At 30.5% G+C, this 25,006-nt stretch overlaps 3 protein-coding genes and 2 long non-coding RNA genes across 6 annotated transcripts; 4 read left to right on the plus strand and 1 right to left on the minus strand.

Moving 5' to 3' along the window:
• LOC101258492 (uncharacterized) lies at positions 1-5,453 on the plus strand. 2 transcript variants are annotated; one of them, XM_004247789.5, is made up of 8 exons: positions 1-383; positions 2,709-2,789; positions 2,875-2,963; positions 3,049-3,123; positions 3,305-3,399; positions 3,704-3,799; positions 4,159-4,356; positions 5,115-5,453. In XM_004247789.5, the coding sequence occupies exons 1-8, from the start codon at positions 261-263 to the stop codon at positions 5,252-5,254; spliced, it is 897 nt and encodes a 298-aa protein (XP_004247837.1). In that variant the 5' UTR covers positions 1-260; the 3' UTR covers positions 5,255-5,453. The 2 variants fall into 2 exon arrangements, with proteins under 2 accessions (XP_004247837.1, XP_010326816.1); XM_010328514.4 differs by having other exon boundaries at positions 168-383; positions 4,156-4,356.
• Positions 5,454-7,127: 1,674 nt separating this feature from the next.
• LOC101258787 (protein SULFUR DEFICIENCY-INDUCED 2) lies at positions 7,128-9,772 on the plus strand. The gene is made up of 4 exons (XM_004247790.5): positions 7,128-7,421; positions 8,233-8,445; positions 8,849-9,004; positions 9,186-9,772. Exons 1-4 carry the CDS (start codon positions 7,311-7,313, stop codon positions 9,582-9,584), a joined length of 879 nt encoding a protein of 292 aa, XP_004247838.1. The 5' UTR covers positions 7,128-7,310; the 3' UTR covers positions 9,585-9,772.
• A 686-nt stretch (positions 9,773-10,458) lies between these two features.
• LOC101259081 (putative vesicle-associated membrane protein 726) lies at positions 10,459-12,912 on the minus strand. Its single transcript, XM_004247791.5, has 5 exons — positions 12,596-12,912; positions 11,850-11,991; positions 11,501-11,621; positions 11,124-11,186; positions 10,459-10,696 (listed from the first exon to the last, which is right to left on the minus strand). Exons 1-5 carry the CDS (start codon positions 12,783-12,785, stop codon positions 10,547-10,549), a joined length of 666 nt encoding a protein of 221 aa, XP_004247839.1. The 5' UTR covers positions 12,786-12,912; the 3' UTR covers positions 10,459-10,546.
• Positions 12,913-15,088: 2,176 nt separating this feature from the next.
• On the plus strand, positions 15,089-18,873 carry LOC104649406 (uncharacterized). The gene is made up of 6 exons (XR_743345.4): positions 15,089-15,240; positions 15,322-15,492; positions 15,574-15,743; positions 15,825-15,995; positions 16,077-16,262; positions 16,344-18,873. It is a non-coding gene; the product is annotated as an uncharacterized lncRNA (long non-coding RNA).
• A 1,021-nt stretch (positions 18,874-19,894) lies between these two features.
• LOC138338296 (uncharacterized) lies at positions 19,895-20,596 on the plus strand. The gene is made up of 2 exons (XR_011211733.1): positions 19,895-20,314; positions 20,385-20,596. It is a non-coding gene; the product is annotated as an uncharacterized lncRNA (long non-coding RNA).
• The last annotated feature ends 4,410 nt before the right edge of the window (positions 20,597-25,006 follow it).

Below are 25,006 nucleotides of genomic sequence, written 5' to 3' on the forward strand. Positions count from 1 at the left end.
TAAATAAACACAACAAAGTACAAAACTTTTAAGCACGCAGTACAACCTTTTTATGCGTGCATTTACTAATATGCCTAAAATATTTTTTTGAAAAAAATCAATTTATTTTTCAGGAGTTTAGATTATTATTAAATATATAAATTCTGAAATTCCTATATTTCTACACCATGTTCTCTGTTGGTTTTTTCAGTGTAACATTTGGCCCTAAAGAAAAAAAGGTGTAGAGAGAGTGAGAGTGATTTTGTTGAGAAAAGAAGAAAATGGATAGGTACCAGAAGGTGGAGAAACCTAGGCCAGAGGAACCCATTAAGGAGAATGAGATCAGAGTCACTGCACAAGGTCTTATTCGAAATTACATTAGCTATGCCACCACTCTTCTTCAGGTAATTTTGTATGATCTTTTTGTGTTATTTTGTTTCATTTCTTATGTTTGTTTGCTTGCTTTGAGTGTATTTTCATGTGGGGTTGTGAAAAGATTTCATCTTGATGATGTTTTGGTTTGGTTTTGGGGGGGTTGTTTGTTGTGATGTTGTTTTTGTTCTGAAATTTGGGTGGAAGTAATGAAATTGTTAGAAAGTTGTGTTTGGCTATGTTTTGGTTAATTGAGTATGAGCCTAGTTTTGATGTTTTTTTTTTTTTGCTTGTTTTGAGTGTGTTTTTAATGTGGATGAGTGTGTTTTTAATGTGGAGTTGTGGAAAGATTTCATCTCGATGATGTTTTGGTTTGGTTTTGGGGGGTTTGGTTGTTGTGATGTTGTTTTTGTTCTGAAATTTGGGTGAAAGTAATGAAATTGTTAGAAAGTTGTGTTTGGCTATGTTTGTTGTTAATTGAGTATGAGCCTAGTTTTGATGGGTTTTTTGCTTGTTTTGAGTGTTTTTTTAATGTAGGGTTCTGGAAAGATTTCATCTTGATGATGTTTTGATTTGGTTTTGGGGGGTTTGCTTGTTGTGATGTTTTTTTTTTTGTGAAATCTAGGGGAAAGTAATGAAATTCTAAGAAAGTTTTGTTTGGCTATGTAATGGTTAATTGAGTAGGAGCCTAGTTTTGATGTTTTTTTTGCTTGTTTTGAGTGTGTTGTTAATGTGGGGTTGTGGAAAGATTTCATATTGATGATGTTTTGGTTTGGTGTGGTGTGTGGGGGGGTGGGGGGTTTCGTTGTGGTGATGTTGTTTCTGTTCTGAAATTTGCGCGTAAGTGGTGAAATTTTTGTGTGTATGAATTTGTAGTGTTATGGGTTGCTCTGTCTTTTTTGCATTTCAGAAGTGAGGTAATAAAGATAAAACGAAAGTTTTGTTTGGCTATGTTTGTGGCTAATTGAGTATGAGCTTAGTTTTGTTGTTTTTTTGCTTGTTTTGTGTGTGTTTTCATGTGGAGTGTGGAAAGATTTAAGCTTGATGATGTTTTGGTTTGGTTTAAGGGGGTTTGTTTGTGGTGATGTTTCTTTTGCTACAAAATTTGGGGGAAAGTATTGAAGTTCTTTAGTATTTGAGTTTGTAGTGTTATGTTTGCTTTGTCTTTCTTCCTTTTCACAATTGAGGTGAAGAAGATAAAAAGAAACTTCTTTTTTTGCTATGTTTGTGGCTAATCTTGTTTTGAGTGTGTTTTCATCTGGGGGTTTGGAAAGATTTCAAATTGATGATGTTTAGTTCAGTCCTTTGGCTCTTGGGATGTTGTTTTTGCACGAAAAAATGGGACAAGTAATGAAAAAATTTTACATTTGAATTTGTAGTGGTATGATTGCTGTCTTCTTCTAACTTTTTTTTTTGGTTATGTGTGTGGCTAATTGTCTATGAGCCTAGTTGTTGTTTTTTGCTCGCTTTGAGTGTATCTTCATCTGGGGGTTTGGAAAGATTTCAAATTGACCATGTTTTCTTTCAGTTTTTGTGGCTGTTACCTTGGGATGTTATATCTGCTCTCAAAATTGGGGAAAAGTAATGAATTCTTTTGGGAGCTTGTAGTAGTTTCATTACTCATCGTATTTCTTTTCACAAGTGAAGTGAAGATGATAAAAAGAAACTTTGAACTGAAAACTAGTTGTGGAAAAATAGTATTGAAAGTTATTATTAGGCCTTGAAGCAGGTGGTGGAATTCCATTCTCAGATTTTCATCAAACAAGTTTGTTTTCATCTGTCTATGTGGCTTATCAATTGCATGTTCATGTATGCTAATGCTAGGATTGGGCACAGGTTGCATAAATTATTCTCTATAACCTTCTTGTGAACCTAATCTGCTTGTAGACCTTTTTAGTCGCACAGATGCTGGTCAAGTGAATTAAATCTTGGCTTGTCAGGTTCTCCCTATCGAGTTTATGAGAGAAACTGCTCATTTTTTATATCTATTTATAGGCTGCTAAAATGACATTTATTCATTTAGTTATGTTTGCATCAATTGTAATCATGTGGCTATTGTCTTGTTTAAAAAACAATGACAGTCAAGGGGAGAGAATTCTCTAGTTCTCTACCTAGACATTATATTTATTATCAAACTTTTGTAAAGTCAGTGACTTTACACTGCCTGTGTGTGCTGTTTTCTCGTTATACATTCTCGTTTCGGTCTGAAAGTGTCTTATTTTTCCTTCTCTCTCCGCAAATTTAAATGCTGCTGAAAGCCTAAAAGTGTTTGCCTTATCTCAGTGTTATGAAGTATGTAATAAATGTTATTCTGCATTGCATGAAATTTGTTAACATGCCATTACCGTCATGTTCAGGACCAACGAACAAATGAAATTGTTTTGAAGGCAATGGGACAGGCTATCAGTAAAACAGTTGCCATTGCAGAGATTATTAAGGTATTATCAGTGTTATGCCATTTTAATTTGCTAAGCACAGGAGTGGCCGCTGATTTTATTTGCACGATTTGCATGTGTGAAACAGAAGAGAATTCCTGGGTTGCATCAAGATACATCTATCAGCTCAACTACCATAACTGATGCATATGAGCCCCTTGAAGAGGGTCTACAACCGTAAGTTCACGTTGTTCTTGCTTCCAGTCCTCCTTTATGTGCTTCAGTCAGTCAGTTGATTTACCTCTTATGTATGCTTGAGTAGCTTGGAGATGACTCGTCAGGTCTCGCTGATAACAATTACTTTGTCAACTGCTGAGTTGAATCAAACCTCTCCTGGGTAAGCTCGGTGTTAATTTTGAAGGATGGTTCCTCCCTCTTTTTTTTTTTGGAGTAAAACATTTAACTCTCTCAAACCCGACCAAAGGAGCACATCTTGTTGAACAACTTTCATTCTTATTTAGAACGACAAGATCTGAATATATATATTCTCTGACCTGGAGTATGTGCTGTGTATCTAGCTACCAAGCTCCGTCTCGTTTTGATCAGTCAGGAGCAGAGAATCAACAACTGCAGCAAGGAAAACAAGCCTATGTTCCTTCTGATTTTAATCAAGGTGAATCTTTTGATATTGAGTTGAACTACATATTACCATAATTTTGCAGCTTTTGTCCCTATTTTCTTTTTGATTGTTTTTGAAAAGTTCTTGAGATTTTACACAATGATAATTTGGCCATTCAGCAATTAGATTTTCTAGCATGGTTCATATCAATTGTGAAGTTTATCATTTATGTTCATGAGTGTGGATTGAAGCATAGTTTTTGGTGTTTGTTTACGTTTACGTTTCATCACTACACTGCAAACAAAACTTTGCAGCCGTTTCAATGTTACATTTTTTTCTTACAAAACATGATATTCAGATTCTTATGATGTCCGTGGTCGAGGCCGAGGTAGGGGCAGAGGCAGAGGGCGTGGAAGGGGACGCGGCAGGGGTGGTTATGGAAACTACTATCAAGGTATTGATTTGCATAAGTTCTCTGCATAGCTGATTTCAACTAAATTGCACGAACCCTTCATTTTTTATTCGGATCTCCAAAAATACACTGCTTTTGGCGAATCCAGCACACATCCGTCGGCATTTTTGAGGAGTCCGAGCAACATAGAATTTCAATCCTCTTTTTTTTTCTTTTCTCTTTGGCCATAGTGGGACTGGGAATAGAAAAAGGGAAGGGGGACAGTGAAATTTGTATCCATGCCACCAGTACCACCGGGATATAAGTTTTAGTCAATTCTATGTTTATTTTATTTTTGATGTTAGGTTCTTTTCCAGTCGTGTGCTATGACTAATACTCTAACTAATACATGCTATTAGCAGATGATGGTGGATACTATAACCCAGGTCGAGGTGGTGGATTAGCCGATGATGGTACATTTTATAACCCAAGTCGAGGTGGCGGATTTGCAGATAATGATGGATATTATAATCAAGGTCGAGGCGGTGGGTTTGCAGATAATGGTGGATATTATCAACAAGGTCAAGGTGGTGGTCGAGGCAGAGGTTGGGGATACCGTGGTAAGTTTATATCCTATGCTCCCATATTTTCTTGAGAGCAAGGGAAAACGTTAAAATGGAGTTTACATTTTGTTTTATGGAGAAATCACATTGTGGTTCAAATTTGCAGTGGAATTTGATTTTTGAGGTTTATGAAAATTATCTTGAATATTTTGCACTTTTTGTAAACAACAAAGCCAGTCAGCTACATTGGCTGTAGGAGAAATCAGAAAGATTACACAACACAGATCTCTAGGTTCTCTTGTTAATTTGTTATATCAGTTCATGTTAGAAGTTAGTTTAGTTATTCCCTTCATAGTCAAGGCCAACATGAAAGTAACATCTCTTTGTTTAGTTCGTATGTCTGTTCTCCATCTTTTGTCAGCAAGTGATTCTATTCCAAGTTGCAGGAAAAACACATTACCTTGTCATAGCCTCCAATAATAGAACTTATAATACATAAACAAACACTCAAAACTTGGCCTTAGCTGTCAAGTAAGCACTCCAACTTTGAGCATGCACGTCTAGACACTTCGACGTGCATAGACATTTCAACTCGTCTGTACTCTGTCAGTTGCCAAGACGAGGTGTTAAGATGTGCACTCTTAAAGTTGGAGTGGTGTGCTTACTTGCTAGATGATCCCAAGTTTGAGTGTCTGTTCATACATTATAAAATAAAAAAGTAACTTATTTCTTTACTGGTGTGTATTTATGCTTGAGGACTGAAAGTATATGCACCACATCTCTTTACTTTTGACCTGTTTGTTTACTCTCAATAGGCACGGGATACGGAAGGGGCCGAGGCGGAGGCTGGGGTGGTGGCAGAGGTTATAGTCGTGGACGAGGCCGGATGGGTGGTCGAGGAGGAAGGGGTGGTGGAAACCAGTATAGGCAAGAAGAATTTGCTGTCAAAGCTTGATAGGAAAAAATATTGCACAACCCTTTGGCATGGTGTGAAACTTTTTTGAGTGAATTTTCATGCAGTTTTGTTTGATGTTATTTGGCTAAAGGTTCTGTTACTTTGGTTGGTTCTTGTTTTTTCATATGATTCATTTATTTTGATGTCTGTCATGTAATAAGTTTTCATTTTTTTTAGTGTATATAGACTCTTTACTTCACCTCCCTTCCATAGTAGTAATTTCGAGTTTGAGCCTTGAGAATGTTGAATTTTTCGGTAGGACGACTTTACTTTTGTGTGAATGTGCAAGGTTAAACGAATAAATGAAGCTATGATTGCTTTCAGATGGAGATGATGGTCTACATTTGTTGTCTTCTAGATAGGTGAAAATAGTCAATAGCAGTCTGTTCTCGTCTATCGATAGATATGAGTTTTGGTTCATGAAATAGTGAATTTTCAATTATGATTGAGTTGAATCAACAAAAATTTCTCATAGTTGATATTTAGCTTGTCACAAAATGTATTTGTGGGGTCTTCCAAAGAAAAGTTAAACAATGGTATCTATAGAAATAGTTGTAGTATGTTTCTTTGTTTCCCACTCTTATTTTAGTATTCGTATTTGTATTAGAATTCGATCAAATATGTGGATGATATTTTCAATATGATTTTTTAAATTTCTTATGCAAAATATATCTCTTCGTTCGATATTTGTGAAAATGTCGATTTACTGATCAATATATTAATATTAATATACGTAACAGTGCAGTGATATGATTATTTCACGATTTAACTTTAATTTGAGTTGAAATGCAGGCATTCCAATAGGTCAATTCAATATCATTTTATAAGAAATAGAGGTCATAATCCGTTTTTGCTTAATTTGCAATTTAGAAAACTAATTAACAACCTAAATAGACGAAAAGGTAAAAAGTTTGAATAAATTGGAAAAGGTAAAAGCTTGAAAAGTTGGGGATCACAAAAAAATTCAGTTAATCAATCAATTAAGCTATTACGATTAGTCAGTATATGTTTCTTTCATTTTAATTTGTTTATTAAGTTCAAATTGACGTGAAATTTTAAAAAGTAAACAATGTCTTTGAATCTTATTATCTTCAATATATAAAAAAGGGAAAAAGACAAATATATCCTTAAAGTATCGTAAATGGTCTTCTATTACCCTCCGTCATATTTTAGGGACATTGATGCTCCTACCGTCCAAAAACTATAACATATATACCCTTTATACTAACAGACATACACATGTCATAATCTTATTCATCGAGCCGACATCGGATCGATGGATAAGATTGTGCCATGTGTCCCTATTTAGTTTTTCATTAGACTGAAGGGCGTATATACTTTAGTTTTTAAATGGAAGGGGCATCAACGTCCCCAAAGAATGGCGAAGGGTATCTACATACCATTTACGATAGTTCAGGGGTATATATATCTTGTTCTTTTTTCCTATAAAAATATCAAAACATATTTTTATCTTATAGTCTAAAATATATCATGAAATTACATTAAAAAAAATTGAAATTAAGGAATTACAAAAAAAAATAAAAAATCTATGATTTCAATGGCGAAGTAAGAATTTTTAATTAAGGGAGTTCAAAATTTGAATAAGTAGACACACGAACTAATTAAAGATGTTCAAAATCTACTAAATATCATATATAGATAGTATCATTTTTCGTCGAAGAGAACTCAAATCATCCCCTGACCAAAAGGTGGCTCCGTCCCTATGTGAAGTCAATATCAGACAAATAAAAATAAACGAAAGAGTTATAATTAATAGGAAAATGGCAAAAAAAACTGACACGTGTCTAGATTACATACGTGTTGAAAAATCACGTCTAGCAAGCCAACAAACAAATGAACATAGACGCATTTCAAGCCAGGTTCATTTTCTACAAAATCCAATTATATTACAATATTTTATATTTTTCTCAACTTTTTCTCCATTTATAGAACAAATCTTCAACTTTTTTCTGTATAAAACTCAGAAAAAAAGGATCCATTTTTTTTATGTTTTAATTTTATTAATTTTCTTCCTTTTTTTTTCATATTAATAATTATGAAGAACAATAATAATGGATGCACAAAGAAGGAACAATTAGAGTGTAATCATATTGTTCATAAGCTTCCTCCTGGTGATAGTCCTTATGTTAGAGCCAAATATGCTCAGGTAATTTCTATGTTTCATTTTAACTGTCGTTTTAGCTCGAACATATAATTACAAAGTAGATTTTGATTTTTTTTTAAAAATCTTAAATATTGTGTATTATTGTTTAATTTAATGTTTAAGGGTATAAAGTTGAAACTAATTGTCAATTTAAAGTTTTGAATTTCTGAAATAACAGTTAAATTGGGATGAATTATTTAAGTTAAAACGTCCGTTAAAATGGAACAACAGTATTTCATTTTTGTGTCTTGGTTTGAATGTTCGATTGACCTCCTAAAAGTCGAAAAAACTTTTAGATCTTGTGATTTTAAATTAGAAATTTATATAATTTATCAAAAATTGAACCAGATTTGTTTTGGGTGGTGGGGTAGTGGGGGTGGGGTGATGTACAATATGCATATGGGTTAAAATGATTGATTTTTATTTTTTTGCTTTAAGATTTGTGTGTGGCACGTTATCGAAAATATACTTGGTAGCTAATAATATACTTGATGTGATATAATAATAATAATATAACAAAATGATTTTTCTCTTACAATTTTTTCTTTTTAAAAAAGTGAATCCAATAGTTGTTTTGACTTTTTTTTTGTTTACTAATAAAGAAAAATAATTTTGTTCATTACAACATTTTCCAATAGTAGAAAAATTGAATCTATTTATACTGTCAGTATATAGAAAATTGAACTTATAAGGCACCTAAGTGAAAATGATGAGCGACATGCTATAACAAGTTAAATTATGCTGATCGATAGTAGAAAAACGAGTCTATAAGTAGATATGGTGATAGACTAATTTATCCGCGTGTTAATTGTAGCTAGTAGAGAAAGATGCAGAGGCAGCTATAGTTCTGTTTTGGAAGGCGATTAATGCAGGAGATAGAGTAGATAGCGCGTTGAAAGACATGGCAGTCGTTATGAAACAACAAGATCGCGCTGAAGAGGCTATTGAAGCTATTAAGTCCTTTAGAGATCGATGCTCTAAACAAGCACAAGAATCATTAGACAATGTCCTCATCGATTTATACAAGGTGCATATATTAAACACATCGATTTGTATTACTTGTTGTTCTATTGTCGTATTGATATGAGTTATTGAGGATTCATACAGCTGACCTCGACTTGTTGAGTCTCACACATTTTTTGTGTTTCAAGTTGTTAAAACACAATGGAGAAGTTGCCTTTAGCTTTGAATGTGTTAAAACAGGATATGAACATTTATGTGTTCTTTTCCGTATTTGTTTAAGTTTTGATGGACAGAGTTGTCCATTATCTGTGCTGATGAGTGATGAGAGATAGTAGGTACTTATTAGTAGAATAGTGTAGTGCATTTCTTTTCCTATTCGTAGTATATATATTGAAACGGTTAGCTTTATGCAAGAGTTTTTCTCTTGATCGATACACTAAATTAATTCAATATGATGAATGTTGCAGAAATGCGGAAAATTAGAGGAGCAGATTGAACTGTTGAAGCAAAAGTTACGAATGATTTACCAAGGAGAAGTGTTCAATGGTAAACCTACTAAGACGGCTCGTTCCCATGGAAGGAAGTTTCAAGTTACTATCAAGCAAGAAACCTCAAGAATACTGGTACTTTCAACTAAGAGTTTTAGCTTTTTTTACATCGTGTGTTTGAATTGATACGAATAACTGGTTGAAAGCTACATTGTAGTACTGTATCTATTCTTTATACTGTCGAAGTATATAAGGACCTTGAACTTTTCGCGGTTGAAAACCATTGTCTTAGTTGTATACATGGATGATTGTGTAGGGTAATCTTGGCTGGGCATATATGCAACAATCAAACTATGCAGCTGCTGAAGTTGTTTATCGTAAGGCTCAAGAAATCGATCCTGATGTCAATAAGGCGTGCAATCTATGCACGTGTCTACAAAAACAATCGCGATATACTGAAGCTAGATCAGTCCTTGAAGACGTTATACGAGGTAAAATCTCTGGCTCGGATGATCCTAAATCAAAAAATCGCGTAGAGGAACTGTTGAAAGAATTGGAGCCATTTGGATACACTTCTCCTTCACCTAAACTCAACTTGGAAGATGCATTTCTTGATGGTCTTGATCAGTTGATAAACCAGTATGCTCCCTTTCGATCCAGACGACTTCCCATTTTCGAAGAAATATCACCATGTAGAGATCAATTAGCTTGTTGATCTTTCATGTTTGAGTGTTAGAATCATACTTGTTAATGATTTAGTGTAGTAGTTGTATTAGCTCTTTTGTGTGTCTATATGCATATATATTTTGGTTGAAAGTTTAATTATGACTGACATTAGTTGTCTGAGGCTTCATTCTTATCTCACAAAAATGCAGACAATAATATCTGGTATGGTTTTGAAGAGTGATTATGTTCCTTGTATAATGAGTTTTTAGTACATAAAATGCCTCTTTGATGAGTGTTTATAGTCAATTTTCATTTATTGAAAAACTTAAAATAAACATTTTTAAAAAATCACTATTAACACCTTATGGAAAATCGAAAAAGTAGGTGTTCGACATTTAATTAGTAGCGATTACTTTTTTTTTTTTTGAAAAATTATTGATAACACAGTTAGGTGCTAGCACTCAATTAATAGCGATGTCTACGAGGTACAATTTGGTGTATTAATAGCGATGTCTACGAGGTACAATTTGGTGTTGGCACTAAACTAGCAGCGATGTCAAACATAAATAATATTCTTTTTTACTTAGATAATTAATAGGAAATGATCTATTCTGTCCATTTACAACTCAAATATAAATAAAAATAAAAAGATTTCGTATCTTATTACATATCTTCTTTTACTTATCTCGTTTCGAAAAAAAATATAATATAAATAATCTCTAAATATGAAAATTAAATAGTTTGCATAAGAATTATGAAATCTCATTTTTTGAGAAACAACATTAAATAAAACTTAACATAGTACAATTGAAGCAATTCCCCTAAAAAGTGAAAAGTAATTAGGACAAACTAATCCTGATTAATATACAATCTACATCATAATATAGGCCAATTTCACCTCCTCTTGTGTATAATATACCATATTATGAAAGAAAAATCAATTAATTTAACGGTAATTAGTAGATTTTGTGGTAAAAATAATAAATATTGTTTTTGATGCAAATTAATTATTCAAGACATGCATTTGAAGCCAGGGCAAACTGATAAAATGATAATGAGAATCAAAGCTATGATTATCCCTAACACAATTAGTTTAATCTTCATATTTTCATACCATAACTTCCTTCTTATCTTGGTTCCCTGTTGCCTAAAATCTTGAGCCTGAAAATATCACATAAAATTAATAAATTATCATATATCAAATGAACGAGTCAGACTAAATTTGAATATATCAATATATATAGAGTTAATTAATAAATAGACTTGTCATTAATCCACTCAATATAAGTTGGGTCATAAATAGGCTTAATCGTATTCAAACTCTTATTGATTTTATTTTCTTTATCATTTTATTTAATTACTTATAATAAAAAAATTATCTTTCATTGTCACCATATATTAACATATCATGACAAAAATTACTCATATATATCAATCTAATTTTTTGATAAGTTGAATTGTGTGAGTTAAAAAAAACATGAACGGAGTAGGCGGATCATAATATAGGGCCAAACAACGAAAATTTCTAAGCTCAAAAAGATCAATAATGGAAAAAAATTAAACATATGTATTGTTGCATTAAGCTAACCTGTGATCGAAGATTTTCTGTTTTATCAACTAGAAGTTCAATCTTCTCACCACGATCAAGAACCTGGAAAAAAAAATTTAAATAAACATGATTTAAGCAAACTCATGGTGTGAAAAAGATCCAAGTGTGACATTTCTTTTGTGTCGTACTTAAGATTCAAATAGACGAGTTAAACTAAATCTGAACTTGTTAAAAGCATGTTGAATTGATGATACTCCCAAAATTTATTTTGGTCGTAAAATTATTTCAATTAATTTAGGTTTAATACGAAATAAATCATAATTCAATCCGTCCAACTCAAACCATTTATAATTTGAATATTTATCTTATCATAATCTCCTTACAATTTTCTTTTTTTTTGTAAAAAAAACCCTTACCTTTTCAATGTTTTGCATCATCACTCCCTTAACTTCTGAAACTTGAGCTTTCACCTTAGCAAGTTTGTTAATTTCTTCAGGATTATCAACACAATATTTCATTTGCTCTTTCATTTTTGGCCTACAACAATATAATATTAATTAATAATTCAAAACACGCGTGCACGATATACGATCTTAAAAATAAGTTAGATTACTTACTACAACAAGTATGATAAATAACATAATACTACACAATCTTCTATATTGTCAATATACATAACTTAAACTCGGACGACACATTTTAAATGACCTGATCGTGTTAACGTGTTACACTCGAAGTAATAAAAAGATAAAATTAAGTAAGTACCCAAATTCTTTGCTTAGACTTTTAGGAGTAGCAGTAGTAGCTTTTCCTCCACCATATTTCTTGCTAAAATCATCCTTAATACGTTCCAAAAACGCAATGGGAAGTTGCCTGCCTGCTGATTCAGTAGCAACCACACAATAGGCTACAATAATAGCAAAAAATTTCGTATAACTTATACAATATTTGATTGATCGTATGAAAAAAAAAATCAAACAAATATCGAAAAATTACCCTAGTCATTTTTCAAGAAATTTTGTGGAGAACATGTTTTCCTCGCGAAAAATATGTTTTTCGATAATCAAACATGAGAAAATAATTTATTGATGAAAAATGACTACTATTACATTAAATACAAATATATATATATATATATATATATATATATATATATATATATATATATATATATATATTTTATTATTTTTAATTGTGTTAGAAATGAACACATGCATATCCATTGTGAAATTTACACAAACCACAATAGATCAATATAAGCACATGCATGAAAAATTACAACAAACTAACCAAAAAAAAAATTCTAAATGGATCTGATTGATGAATCTTCATTGTTCATGTTGCGTTCACCTCATAATTAAATAGATCCAATTGATCAAAAAAGAAACTAGTTAGGATCAATGATCTGAATCTTCATTATTCATATGATTCCATTTTTAAAATATAAAAAAAAATATTTATTTATAGAATCCACCACGATCATGAATGAGAAAGAAATTAGAAAAACTCACTAAATCCACTCTCCGCGAGAAAATTGAAAGTGTGCCCATCACAATTGTAGGTGAACCTATTGTTGGATGCAGGTAATTTCTGGAGGCATTGCGAGGCAATGCTATTGAAATTACCTGTGAATTCAGTATATTCAGCCAAAATCACCGTTCCCCGGGCAACAAAACTGTAGATCAACGTTTGTTGCCCCATCTCTCCCCTCTTTCGATTTCTCTTGAATCCTTTTTGTTAATCGAAGGGGAAAAAAGGATTCTAGAGAGAAAGAGAAGAAGGGGAAAAGAGGAGAAGAATGTAGATGAGAGAAATAGGGATAATATAATTTTGCATGCATGCAAAAATAAAATAGAGAAAAGTTGTTTGTATATATAAATGTTATTTCATTAATTTGTACACTTGTAATTTCCTTATTAAAATAAAGGTATATAAAATGTGTTATATATATATATACAATATATATTTCCTCTGTTTAAATTTATATGTCATGGTTAGAAATTGAAAATTTTGAGAGTTATAAACAGCAACAGAGCTAGATTTTTTATGAAAGACGATGTGTAAATTAATCCGTTATGAATTATTTTTTCAAACCTCCAGATGACCTACTTAGACGAAATGGAGAAATATAATTGCATATAATCTTCTTTTCTAATTCTTTAATTAGAAACTCATTTAATATTTACATTATTACATATATATATATCCAAACTAAGGTTTCAGTTGATATTATTATTTTTCCTTTTTCAATCTATGTAGAACACGTAATTTCGAGGTTCAATTTTTTTACATTTACAATGTAAATTTGGAAATATTAACTTTTGAAATAAAACTTACATATTTAAAATATTATATAAATAATATAATCACAATAATTATCAATGTTATATAAATTGAAATGGAGAAAAAGAGGCACTGGACCAAAGTCTCTATTAATGAGGTTGTGCATAATGAATTATATATTTGTATTTAATAAATTTTGACTTATGTAAATAGTGTAATTATTTAACGAAGGATGGTCACATGCACACTTATATCAAGATGTAGCTTCATTTCTGATTATAGATCACGAAAAATATGAAGGTGAATCAAAATGAAAAAGAAAAATATTTTTTTCAATCGATATTTTTTTTGTATATGCCTTTTAAATATTTTAGGTTATTCATTATTGTGATTCATAATATTTTGGTAATGTCATTTTAAATGTACAAATTTACATTAACATCACGTGCCAATTGAGTTAAAGGGATGTGTATTAACATCTCCTTAGGAAAAAAAAAAAGATTTACGATAACCAATCAAATTTCCATTTACAAACTAACATTAAAAATTGTTAAGAGTCAAGCCTAGAGTTAGATAGTAAGTTATATTTAAATTATTAAGGTATGAATTTTCTGTTTGAATTACCATCAATTTTTTAAATTAAAAGTTAAAACACACCTAAATAATAAAATAGTATTCAATTTTATGATTTAATTTCATTAATATAATGTGTTTGCTAAGTTGCTCAAGAACAATATTGTCCAAATTGATAAAAACTAAAATTTAAATATGATGTTTGGAATCAGCAAATTTTCAAATATGATGTTTTTATTTTGTTATTAATTTTAAAGGTATAAAGTGGTAATCTTTTATGTTATTTTCTTCTTCATAGTTTCAACCTGCTATTTTTGTGTGATTCTCTTTAGTTTCTCTTATTTCGTCTATATACATTTGAGGGAACAAATTGAGTTATGAGATTTTTGTCATTTTTTATATTAGATATATATGATATTAGATTAGTTTTTATAAACTATATACACAAATTTTTCTTTATTATTATAAACTATATACTAGTGATATATGTTCTATAAACTATCCCTATAGATTTTTAGCATGCATATTTTCAATTTCTTTCATTGTTTTTTTCAGTATAATTTAGTTTCCCCTCACTTTCTTACTTCTACTATTCTAATACTTAATTTTTTTAGGTATTAAAACTAAACTTCTTAGTACATTTTTTTTGTAAATTTTTGTAAACTTCTTAATATATCTATTCTTTTTGTAAATTTTGTTGATTGTATGCATTTTTTTTGTTGAGTGTATTTATTCTTGTATACATTTATTTGTTTCTTTTGTTTGTATTTTTAGTTTATATATGTGTTAATATAACAAAGTCAAGCGAATAAATCACAATGTATTCAGTAAATTTTTATAATTTAATATAATAGATTGAATGAATAGATATAATAAAAAAATATAGAGCGAACAAATACCATCTAAAATAATATCTATGAGTTGTAATTAGTCAAAATATTGTTATGTTTGATAATTAGGCCTCAAATTATTGTTGTTTATGAATTTTGGGCTTAGTTTGGGCACAATTAGGGGTGTCAATATGGCCCATCTTATATGGTCCAAAATTGATGGCCCATCTTACATTAAAACCCTAACCCTAGTTGTCCCCCCCCCCCCATCTTATATAAAACTCTAACTCTAGCAACAAGCAGCCGCAATACACTTTCTGTAAAATCACTTCTAAGGTTCAATGCGTTTGCAAATTAGGTTCAAACGTTTTTGTAAATCATGGTGTTTGTTTTGCAAGAAGGATGATCCTTACTCCTCCTCCTCCGTAGACGCTCTACTTCAATATGATTCTGTTGTTTCTCTTGTTAAGGTAATTCCTTGAATCAACTATGATCAATTTATTAACTTTATGTGAAATCACTTCTAAGGTTCAAATATGTTTGCAAATCAGGTTGTTTTTTAATTAAAGATGACAAATTCATCAATCTTTGTCAAGATCTATGGAAAAGTGAGATAAATAGACAAATATTGTTGGTCTTTTTGTTTTGCAACAAGGATGATCCTTACTCCTCCTCCTCCGTAGACGCTCCATTTCAACATGATTTCGTTGTTTCTTGTTAAGGTAATTCCTTGAATCAATTATGATCAATTTATTAACTTTATGTGAAATCACTTCTAAAGTTCAAACGTTTTTGTAAATCAGGGTGTTCTTTAATTAAAGATGACAAATTCATTGATCTTCGTCGAGATCTATGAAAAAGTGATATAAATAGACAAAAATTGTTGGTGTCTTTGTTTTGCAAGAAGGATGATCTTTACTCCTCCTCCGTAGACGCTCTACTTCAATATGATTCTATTGTTTCTCTTGTTGAGGTAATTCCTTGAATCAACTATGATCAATTTATTAACTTTATGTGAAATTACTTCTAAGGTTCAAATGCATTTGAAAATCAGGGTGCTCTTAAATTAAAGATGACAAATTCATCAATCTTCGTCAAGATCTATGCAAAAGTGATATAAATAGACAAAAATTATTGGTCTTTTTGTTTTGCAACAAGGATGATCCTTACTCCTCCTCCTCCGTAGACGCTCCAGTTCAACATGATTTCGTTGTTTATTGTTGAGGTAATCCCTTGAATCATCTATGATCAATTTAGTAACTTTATGTGAAATCACTTCTAAGGTTCAAATGCATTTGAAAATCAGGGTGCGCTTTAATTAAAGATGACAAATTCATCAATCTTCGTCAAGATCTATGCAAAAGTGATATAAATAGACAAAAATTGTTGGTGTCTTTGTTTTGCAACAAGGATGATCCTTTCTAGTACTACTCCGTAGACGCTCCACTCCGACGCTCCACTTCAACATGATTATGTTGTTTCCCTTTTTGAGGTAATTCCTTGAATCAACTATGATCAATTTAGTAGCTTTATGTGAAATCACTTCTAAGGTTCAAATATATTTGCAAATCAGGGTTCAACCGAGTTTGCAAATCAGGATGTTTTTAATTGAAGATAGCAAATTCATCAAACTTTATCAAGATCTATGCAAAAGTGATATAAATAGACAAAAATTGTTGGTGTCTTTGTTTTGCAACAAGGATGATCCTTGCTACTACTACTCCGTTGACGCTCCACTTCAACATGATTATGTTGTTTCTCCTGTTGAGGTAATCCCCCTTGAATCAACTATGATCAATTTAGTACGGTAATGAGATTTGTAAATCGAATATTCCTATTTGGAGAAGAATCAACAAAATAGCTAATTACATAAAGACATATCCAAGTAAAGTATAAAAGAAATTTTCCTTTATGATGAAGTTATTTTATGGAATCCAACTACTAGAAAATAATAAAAAAAAAAACCTTAGTCTAATTTTTTTCTTCTAATCCTTAGACATTATGGAATTTAATTTAGGGTTTACAATTCAATAAACCATAGTTTTGAATATAATATGGAAACAATACTTCCTGAATAGTATGAAATCATTTTCTCTCTGACTTTTTACTTTTTAGGGATTAAGCTAGGAAAATGTTTTTTGATTCGGAAGAACTAATAAAACTTATTTTCTTTAAATGATTGATTCCTGGTAGAGCTATCAAAAAGAATTGGCCCAGCCTAGCGGGCCCAAGCCTCGCATGTCAAGAAATTTGAAGGGCTAGGGCTGGCCGGCCCTTCATTTGTAAGGACCTAAAAATGTTTAACCCAACCCAACCCTAGAAGGGTTCGAGGGTTGGGGCGGAATAGCCATTCTTTTTTTCTTTTCAAATTTATGATTCTATAACATTAAAAAAATGAGAAGATTTTCAAATCAAATATGATGAATAATGTTGTTGTTTCAATAACACAAGCAAAAAAAATTAGTGTAATTGACATGTATCTTGCACACCAAATACGCTAGCGAGATAAGAGAATGACAAGTAAGATGGGAGCGAAGCGAGGGTGAGAGATTTGTGTATGTATCCTAGACGCATGAGAATCTACTCGGATAGAGTGTACGTAGAATAAATTAACTTAATTTTGAGTCCATATATATTGAGATACATGTATCTGAATGTACTAAAATTTGTTTGTGTGCATTGAAGTAACTAGATTATATATTATTGGTATTAGTGTAAGTTACCCTTAAATAAAAGAATTTGGCCGATGGGCTGACTCCGACCCGACCTTAATCAACTCTCAAGGACCAAGGACTTATATAGGCCGGACTTATAAGCCCTAATTTTAAATGAGCTTGAATAATTCTATTCCAACCCTATCACAATAACGGGTTGGGTCGGGTCGGACCCAGCCTATTTGACAGCTCCAATTCCTGATATCGGAGGCTCAAGAAGAGAGGCAACAAAATCATATTGAAGTGTAGCGTTTATGTAGTAGCAATAGTCGTCCCTGTGTCAAATAGACTACCATTCATAAAAATTTCATGACGATTTACATTACGTCTAGACATAGCGTGGTGATGCTTGATGAATTAGAGATTTTCATTAAAATTAACAAGAGTCATGATTTTGCAAACGTGAATCGTATAAGCGATTTGACTGGAAGTCTTAGAAGTGTATTAATGGTGATATCATTAGGCATTTTAAAGATCTTTGGATTGAAAAATTTGTTGGTTTTGTGTAGTGTTTTGAGTTTGAATTTTTCTTATTCTATAAGAAGGAGTATCTAAGCTCTTCTCTCTCAACATATTTGTTTCATCACTAAGTTAATCTTGTGAAACAAATATGTTAGACAAAGAAAAGCTTAGATACTCCATTTATAAAATAAGAAAATTACAAACTCAAAAACATTGCCCACAATCAATCAATTGCTCAATCCAAGATCATCAAAATGCCTAATGATATCATCATTAACATTCTTCTAAGACTTATAGTCAATCGCTTTTACGATTTAAATGTGTTTGCAAATTATGACACTATTTAATTGAAGATCCTAATTCATCAAGCATCACCATGATATGTTTAAATGTGATGTGAATCGTCACAAAATTTCAAATAAGTATTTTCAAAGTCATAAATATTAAAAATTAACTGGCATATTAATTCTATTTTGTACCGTACAAGACTCGTAAGAATCAAATGTTTACGGTAAGAAATAAAAATAAAAGCACATTTATATATAAAAATACAAAATCTTTAATTAATTAATATATATATATATATATATATATATATATAAAACTTTAAAATAATAGCTATGAATCGTAATCAAGTAAAATATATTAGAAGTATACGTTGAGATTTTTGTATCAACTTGTGTGCTAAAAGGAATTGAAATTCAACGTGAGGGTATATTAGACTTTTGACAGAATCATCAAGGCAACGTGTCAATCAATCCTAGCCTTCTCATTTGTGATTATGATATTTTTTTGTCAATTCTTATATATACATTATTAATTATACTTTACTCCAATGTCGTACAAATTCTTTGAAAATGTTGATAGATTGCAATGTAAAATTCGAAAATGTTGATATGTTATCTTATAACGATGAATGACACCCAAAGTTTTAATAAGCTACGTCACAAACCAACCATATTATATTGTAACTACGCCATATACATATTCGCAATATTTCCACCTAATATATTATTCTCTTCACATGTTTATATGATATTTACACAATTTTACATGAAATACAAGTGCAAAGAATACATATTTAGATGACAAGAAAAATATACAATTAGTTTGATATGACTAATTACATGATTGAACCTCTTCAAATTGAAATAATTATATACATCATTGCATTTAACTGCTAATAAAAATTTTCATTGACCATCTTCGCTTAAATAAACGATTTTATTTACTACAAGATATATTTTTTGAATTGGTAATCATGTGCAACGCATGTGTCGAAAAGCTAGTCCAATAAAATAGTAATAGCTCTTTTTCATACATTTAAACAACACTAAAAGATAGATTATGTGGTTTTAAATTAACAAAACAAAATCTGCGCCACATTTAATAATAATTTGATTTTTTACTCTCCATTTTCTGAAATTTCACACTTCTGTGGGCTAAATTCTAAAACCTTTCTTTAAAAAGGGTTTCCGTTTTGGGAGCAGTTCGTGTGAAGTGAAAAATGGAGCGACTATTTTTGGTGGATCTTGAAGGCAAAACTTATAATTGCAAATTCTGCAAAACCCAATATATCATGAAATCAAATATGAGTGAACAACAAGAAGAATATCTATTATGTTATAATTTATAAAGTAAAAATTACTATACAAAAAAAAATAATTTTTAAAAATAAAATACATTTGTTCTCTTCACATGTTTATATGACATCTACATAATTTAACGTAGAATACAAGTTCAAAGCACGTGTGCTTAGATTACAAGAAAAATATACAACAAATAACGTTTACGAGGTAATATTAGTGAGATATACTGCAATAAAATTTTGTGCAAAGTTAATTATTCAAATCTTCGTTTAAATAAACGATTTTATTTACTACAAAAAATATTTTTTGAATTGGTAATCACGTGCAACGCTTGTGTCGAAAAATATGAAGATGAATCAATGGGCTTAGTTTGGGCACAATTAGGGGTGTCAATATGGTCCAAAATTGATGGTCCATCTTATGTTAAACCCTAACCCTAGTTGTTTCCCCCCATTTTATATAACTCTAACTCTAGCAACAAGCAGCCACAATACATATCAAAATGCATAAAACAATACCATTCCCATGATACTAAAACTTTCTGTGAAATCACTTCTAAGGTTCAAATGCGTTTATAAATCAGGTCCAAACGTTTTTGTAAATCAGGTTGTTCTTCAATTAAAGATGAAAAATTCATCGATCTTTGTCGAGATCTATGAAAAAGTGATATAAATAGACAAAAATCGTTGGTGTCTTTGTTCTGCAAGAAGGATGATCCTTACTCCTCCTCCTTTGTAGACGCTGTACTTCAACATGATTCTGTTGTTTCTCTTGTTGAGGTAATTCCTTGAATTAATTTAGTAACTTTCTGTGAATCATTTCTAAGGTTCAAATGCATTTGCAAATCAGGGTTCAAACGTGCTTGCAAATCATGGTGCTCTTTAATAAAGTGATATAAATAGACAAAAATTCTTGGTGTCTTTGTTTTGCAAGAAGGACGATCCTTACTACTACTACTCCGTAGAGGCTCCACTTCAACATGATTCCGTTGTTTCTCTTGTTGAGGTAATTCCTTGAATCAACTATGATCAATTTAGTTGAATATGCATTATTTCTCACAATGGCATTAATACTTTTCATATAAAGATTTTGCGTCGCTCACTAAATTCTGTGGTTAATGAGATTTGTAAATCGATTGTTCGTATTTGGAGAAGAATCAACAGAATAGCTAATAACATAAAGACTCGATTTTATATTTTGAAGTTTGGTATATGGAAAAGAATGCATCATGGAGTAAGATTATGGTTGAGCTGCTGTGAAGTGAAAGATGGAGGGACTAATTTTTGTGGATCTTGAAGGCAAAACTTATAATTGCAAATTCTACTAAACCCAATCAATCGTGAAAACAAATATGAGAGTCAACAACATGAAGAATATCTATTATGTTATAACTTACAAAATAAAAATTAATATACAAAAAAATAATTTTAAAAAATAAAATGTAGTTGTTCTATTCGCATGTTCATATGACATATATACAAATTTAACTTGAAATACAAGTCCAAAGCACGTGTGCTTAGATGACAAGAAAAATATACAACAAATAACGTCTATGAGGTAATATTAGTGAGACATACTGCAGTAAACGATTTTGTGCAAAGTTAATTATTCAAATATTCTCTTAAATATATGATTTTATTTGCTATAAGATATATTTTTTGAATTGATAATCACGTGCAACACACGTGTCGAAAAACTAGTCCAGTAAAATATTAATAGCTCTTTTTCATATATTTAAACAACACTAAAACATAGATTATGTAGTTTTAAATTATCAAAACAAAATATGCGCCACATGTATTAATAAATCGATTTTTCACTCTTTTTTTTTCTTAAATTTGACAATTATGTGGGCTAAATTCTAAAACATTTTTTTAAAAAAGGGTTTCAGTTTAGGGAACTTGAGGCTGAGTTGCAGTTCGTATGAAGTGAAAAATGGAGGGACTATTTTTGGTGGATCTTGAAGGCAAAACTTATAATTGCAAATTCTGCAAAACCCAATCAATCGTGAAATCAAATATGAGTGAAAAAGAAGAAGAATATCTATTATGTTATAATTTATATAGTAAAAATTAATATACAAAAAAGTAATTTTAAAAAATAAAATGTACTTGTACTCTTCGCTGACATCTACACAATTTAATGTGGAATACAAGTGCAAAGCACGTGTGCTTAGATGACAAGAAAAATATACAACAAATAACGTCTACGAGATAATATCAGTGAGATATACTGCAATGATATTTCGTGCAAAGTTAATTTTTCAAATCTTCACTTAAATAAATGTTTTTATTTACTATAAGATATATTTTTTGAATTGGTAATCACGTGCAACGCACGTGCCTAAAAACTAGTCCAGTAAAATATTAATAGTTCTTTTTCATACATTTAAACAACATTAAAAGATAGGATTATGTGATTTTAAATTATCAAAACAAAATTCGCGCCACATGTAATAATAAGTAGGTTTTTTACTCTCTTATTTCTTAAATTTGACAATTATGTGGTCTTAATTCTAAAGCCTTTCTTTAAAAAGGGTTTCAGTTTTGAGAACTTGAGGCTGCTGCAATTTGTGTGAAGTGAAAGATAGAGGACCTAATTTTGGTGGATCTTGAAGGCAAAACTTATAATTGCAAATTCTGCAAAATTCAATCAATCATGAAAACAAATATGAGAGTCAACAACATGAAGAATATCTATTATCTTATAACTTATAAAGTAAAATTTAATATACAAAAAAAATAATTTTAAAAAATAAAACATAGTTGTTCTCTTCACATGTTCATATGACATCTACATAATTTAACGTGAAATACAAGTGCAAAGCACGTGTGCATGGATGACAAGAAAAATATACAACAAATAACATCTACGAGATAATGTTAGTGAGATATGCTGCAATAAACGATTTTATACAAAGTTAATTATTCAAATCTTCGCTTAAATATGCGATCTTATTTGCTATAAGATATATTTTTTGAATTGGTAAACACGTGCAATACCCGTGCCGAAAATTAGTCCAGTAAAATAGTAATAGTTCTTTTTCATATATTTAAACAACACTAAAAGATAGATTATGTGGTTTTAAATTATCAAAACAAAATATGCGCCACATGTAATAATAAGTCGATTTTTTACTCTCTTTTTTCTTAAATTTGACACTTATGTAGGCTTAATTATAAAACCTTTCTTTAAAAAAGGTTTCAGTTTTGGGAACTTGAGGCTGAGCTGCAGTTCGTGTGAAGTGAAAAATGGTGGAACTATTTTTGGTGGATCTTGAAGGCAAAACTTATAATTGCAAATTCTGCAAAACCCAATCAATCGTGAAATCAAATATAAAAGTCAACAACATGAAGAATATCTATTATGTTATAATTTATATAGTAAAAATTAATATATAAAAAAGTAATTTTAAAAAATAAAACGTAGTTGTTCTCTTCACATGTTCATATGACATCTATATAATTTAACGTGAAATACAAGTGCAAAGCACGTGTGCTTAGATGACAAGAAAAATAATCAACAAATAACGTTTACGAGATAATATTAGTGAGATATAATTAATTACATGATTAGACCTTTTCAAATTGAAATAATTATATATTATATTGCATTTAACTAATAAAATTTTTCGTTGACCATTTACAATAATATTTTGTGTAAAGTTAATTATTCAAATCTTCACTTAATTAAGCGATTTTATGTACTATAAGCTATATTTTTTGAATTGATAATCATGTACAATATACGTGTCGAAAAACTAGTCCAATGAAATATTTATAGCTCTTTTTTTTTATACATTTAAGTAGCACTAAAAGATAGTATTATGCGGCTTTTGAATTTTAACAAAACAAAATATACGCTACGTGTAATAATAAGCTACTTTATTTATGATAACATACATTTTTTGAATTGTTAATCACCTGCAATGCACGTGTTAAAAAATTAGTCCAATAAAATATTGATATCTCTATTTTATACATTTAAACATCGCTAAAAGATAGACAAAATTTGCCTCGCGTATAATAATAAGCGATTTTCTTTTTTATAACATATATTTTCTGAATTGATAATCAAGTGCAACACACGTGTGGAAGAATTAATCCAATAAAATAGTGATAGCTCTTTTTTATACATTTAAACAACACTGAAATATATGATTAGGTGTCTTGAAAGATTAACAAAACAAAATTTGCGCCACATGTAATAATAAGCGACTTTACTTGCTATTACATATATTTTCTGAATTGATAATCGCGTGCAACACATGTGTCGAAAAATTAGTCCAATAAAATATTAATACCTCTTTTTTATTCATTTAAAGAGCACCAAAAGATAAAATTAGGTGGCTTTGAATTAACAAAATAAAATTTGCACCACATATAATAATAAATCGATTTCCTACTTTATGTAATTATGGAATTTGACACTTCATTTTTGTGTGCTAAATTCTAAAACCATAAAACCCCTCAATAAACCTTTGTTCTTTTCATCTTTTCTTCGAAAAGGGTTTCAGATTTGCGGAATTGGGGGTGAGCTGCAGTTTGTGTGGTGAAAAATTGAGAGACTATTTTTGCTCGAGTGAGCCTTATGGGTGCCTTAGAATAAATAGACAGACTCAGTGACAATCTAAAAGAAGCTCATGAGTTGTCGTATACTGAAGTGTGTAGAAAATGCTTAGATAAATTCTTCTAAGCATTTCGATGTTCTTGTTTCTTGTTTGGTAGCCACAACAAAAATCTAGTCGATCACTATAACGAACCAACGTGTATTGTAATAATGAAATGTATTTTTCTTTCTATAGTAAATATTTCTATTTAATCATTTAATCAAAAGTTGAATGATACTTGGTGATCTTTTATGTGCATTGTCAATCCCATTAAACCTCTAGACAAAAATAGTAATCAAATCAACAAATAGGATTGCGGTAGCTCGACAATAAGAAGGCATCAACCTGTAAGTAAGCAATATCGCATTTATAATTTTATGGCACAAAGTGAAATTATTCTCTAAAATACAGTAATATGGATAAAGCAAAGTGTAATAACTTGGATGTGCATGCTTCATAAGGTTAGCTGAGGTATAATTTCAGTCATAGTCATCATCTGTTACATAAGTTAGAGAGGCGAGGGACTAGTACTCATGAATCACATATATAAGATTCGTCACTTAAATTATTTGAGTTTATTAGAATAAACATAACTAACCATATCCTCGATGACATAGTGAAAGGTAGTTTCATCCATATCAGCTAAATTTAAGCAAAAAATGTCGTTCATAAGCAAAATAGTTAGAAGACTCCGTTTTAGAAATATTCATTCTACTTTTCTAGCTTCATAAGCAGACATCACGACGACCACCAGCTTCCCCTTAGATAATTCTATAATATAGTAACTCTTTAAATAGAAACTCATTTAAAATATATTTTATATTTACATATAAATCCAAACTAAGGTTTCAGTTAAATTTAT

Source organism: Solanum lycopersicum, chromosome 9, assembly GCF_036512215.1.
Source record: "Solanum lycopersicum chromosome 9, SLM_r2.1".
Taxonomy (NCBI): domain Eukaryota; kingdom Viridiplantae; phylum Streptophyta; class Magnoliopsida; order Solanales; family Solanaceae; genus Solanum; species Solanum lycopersicum.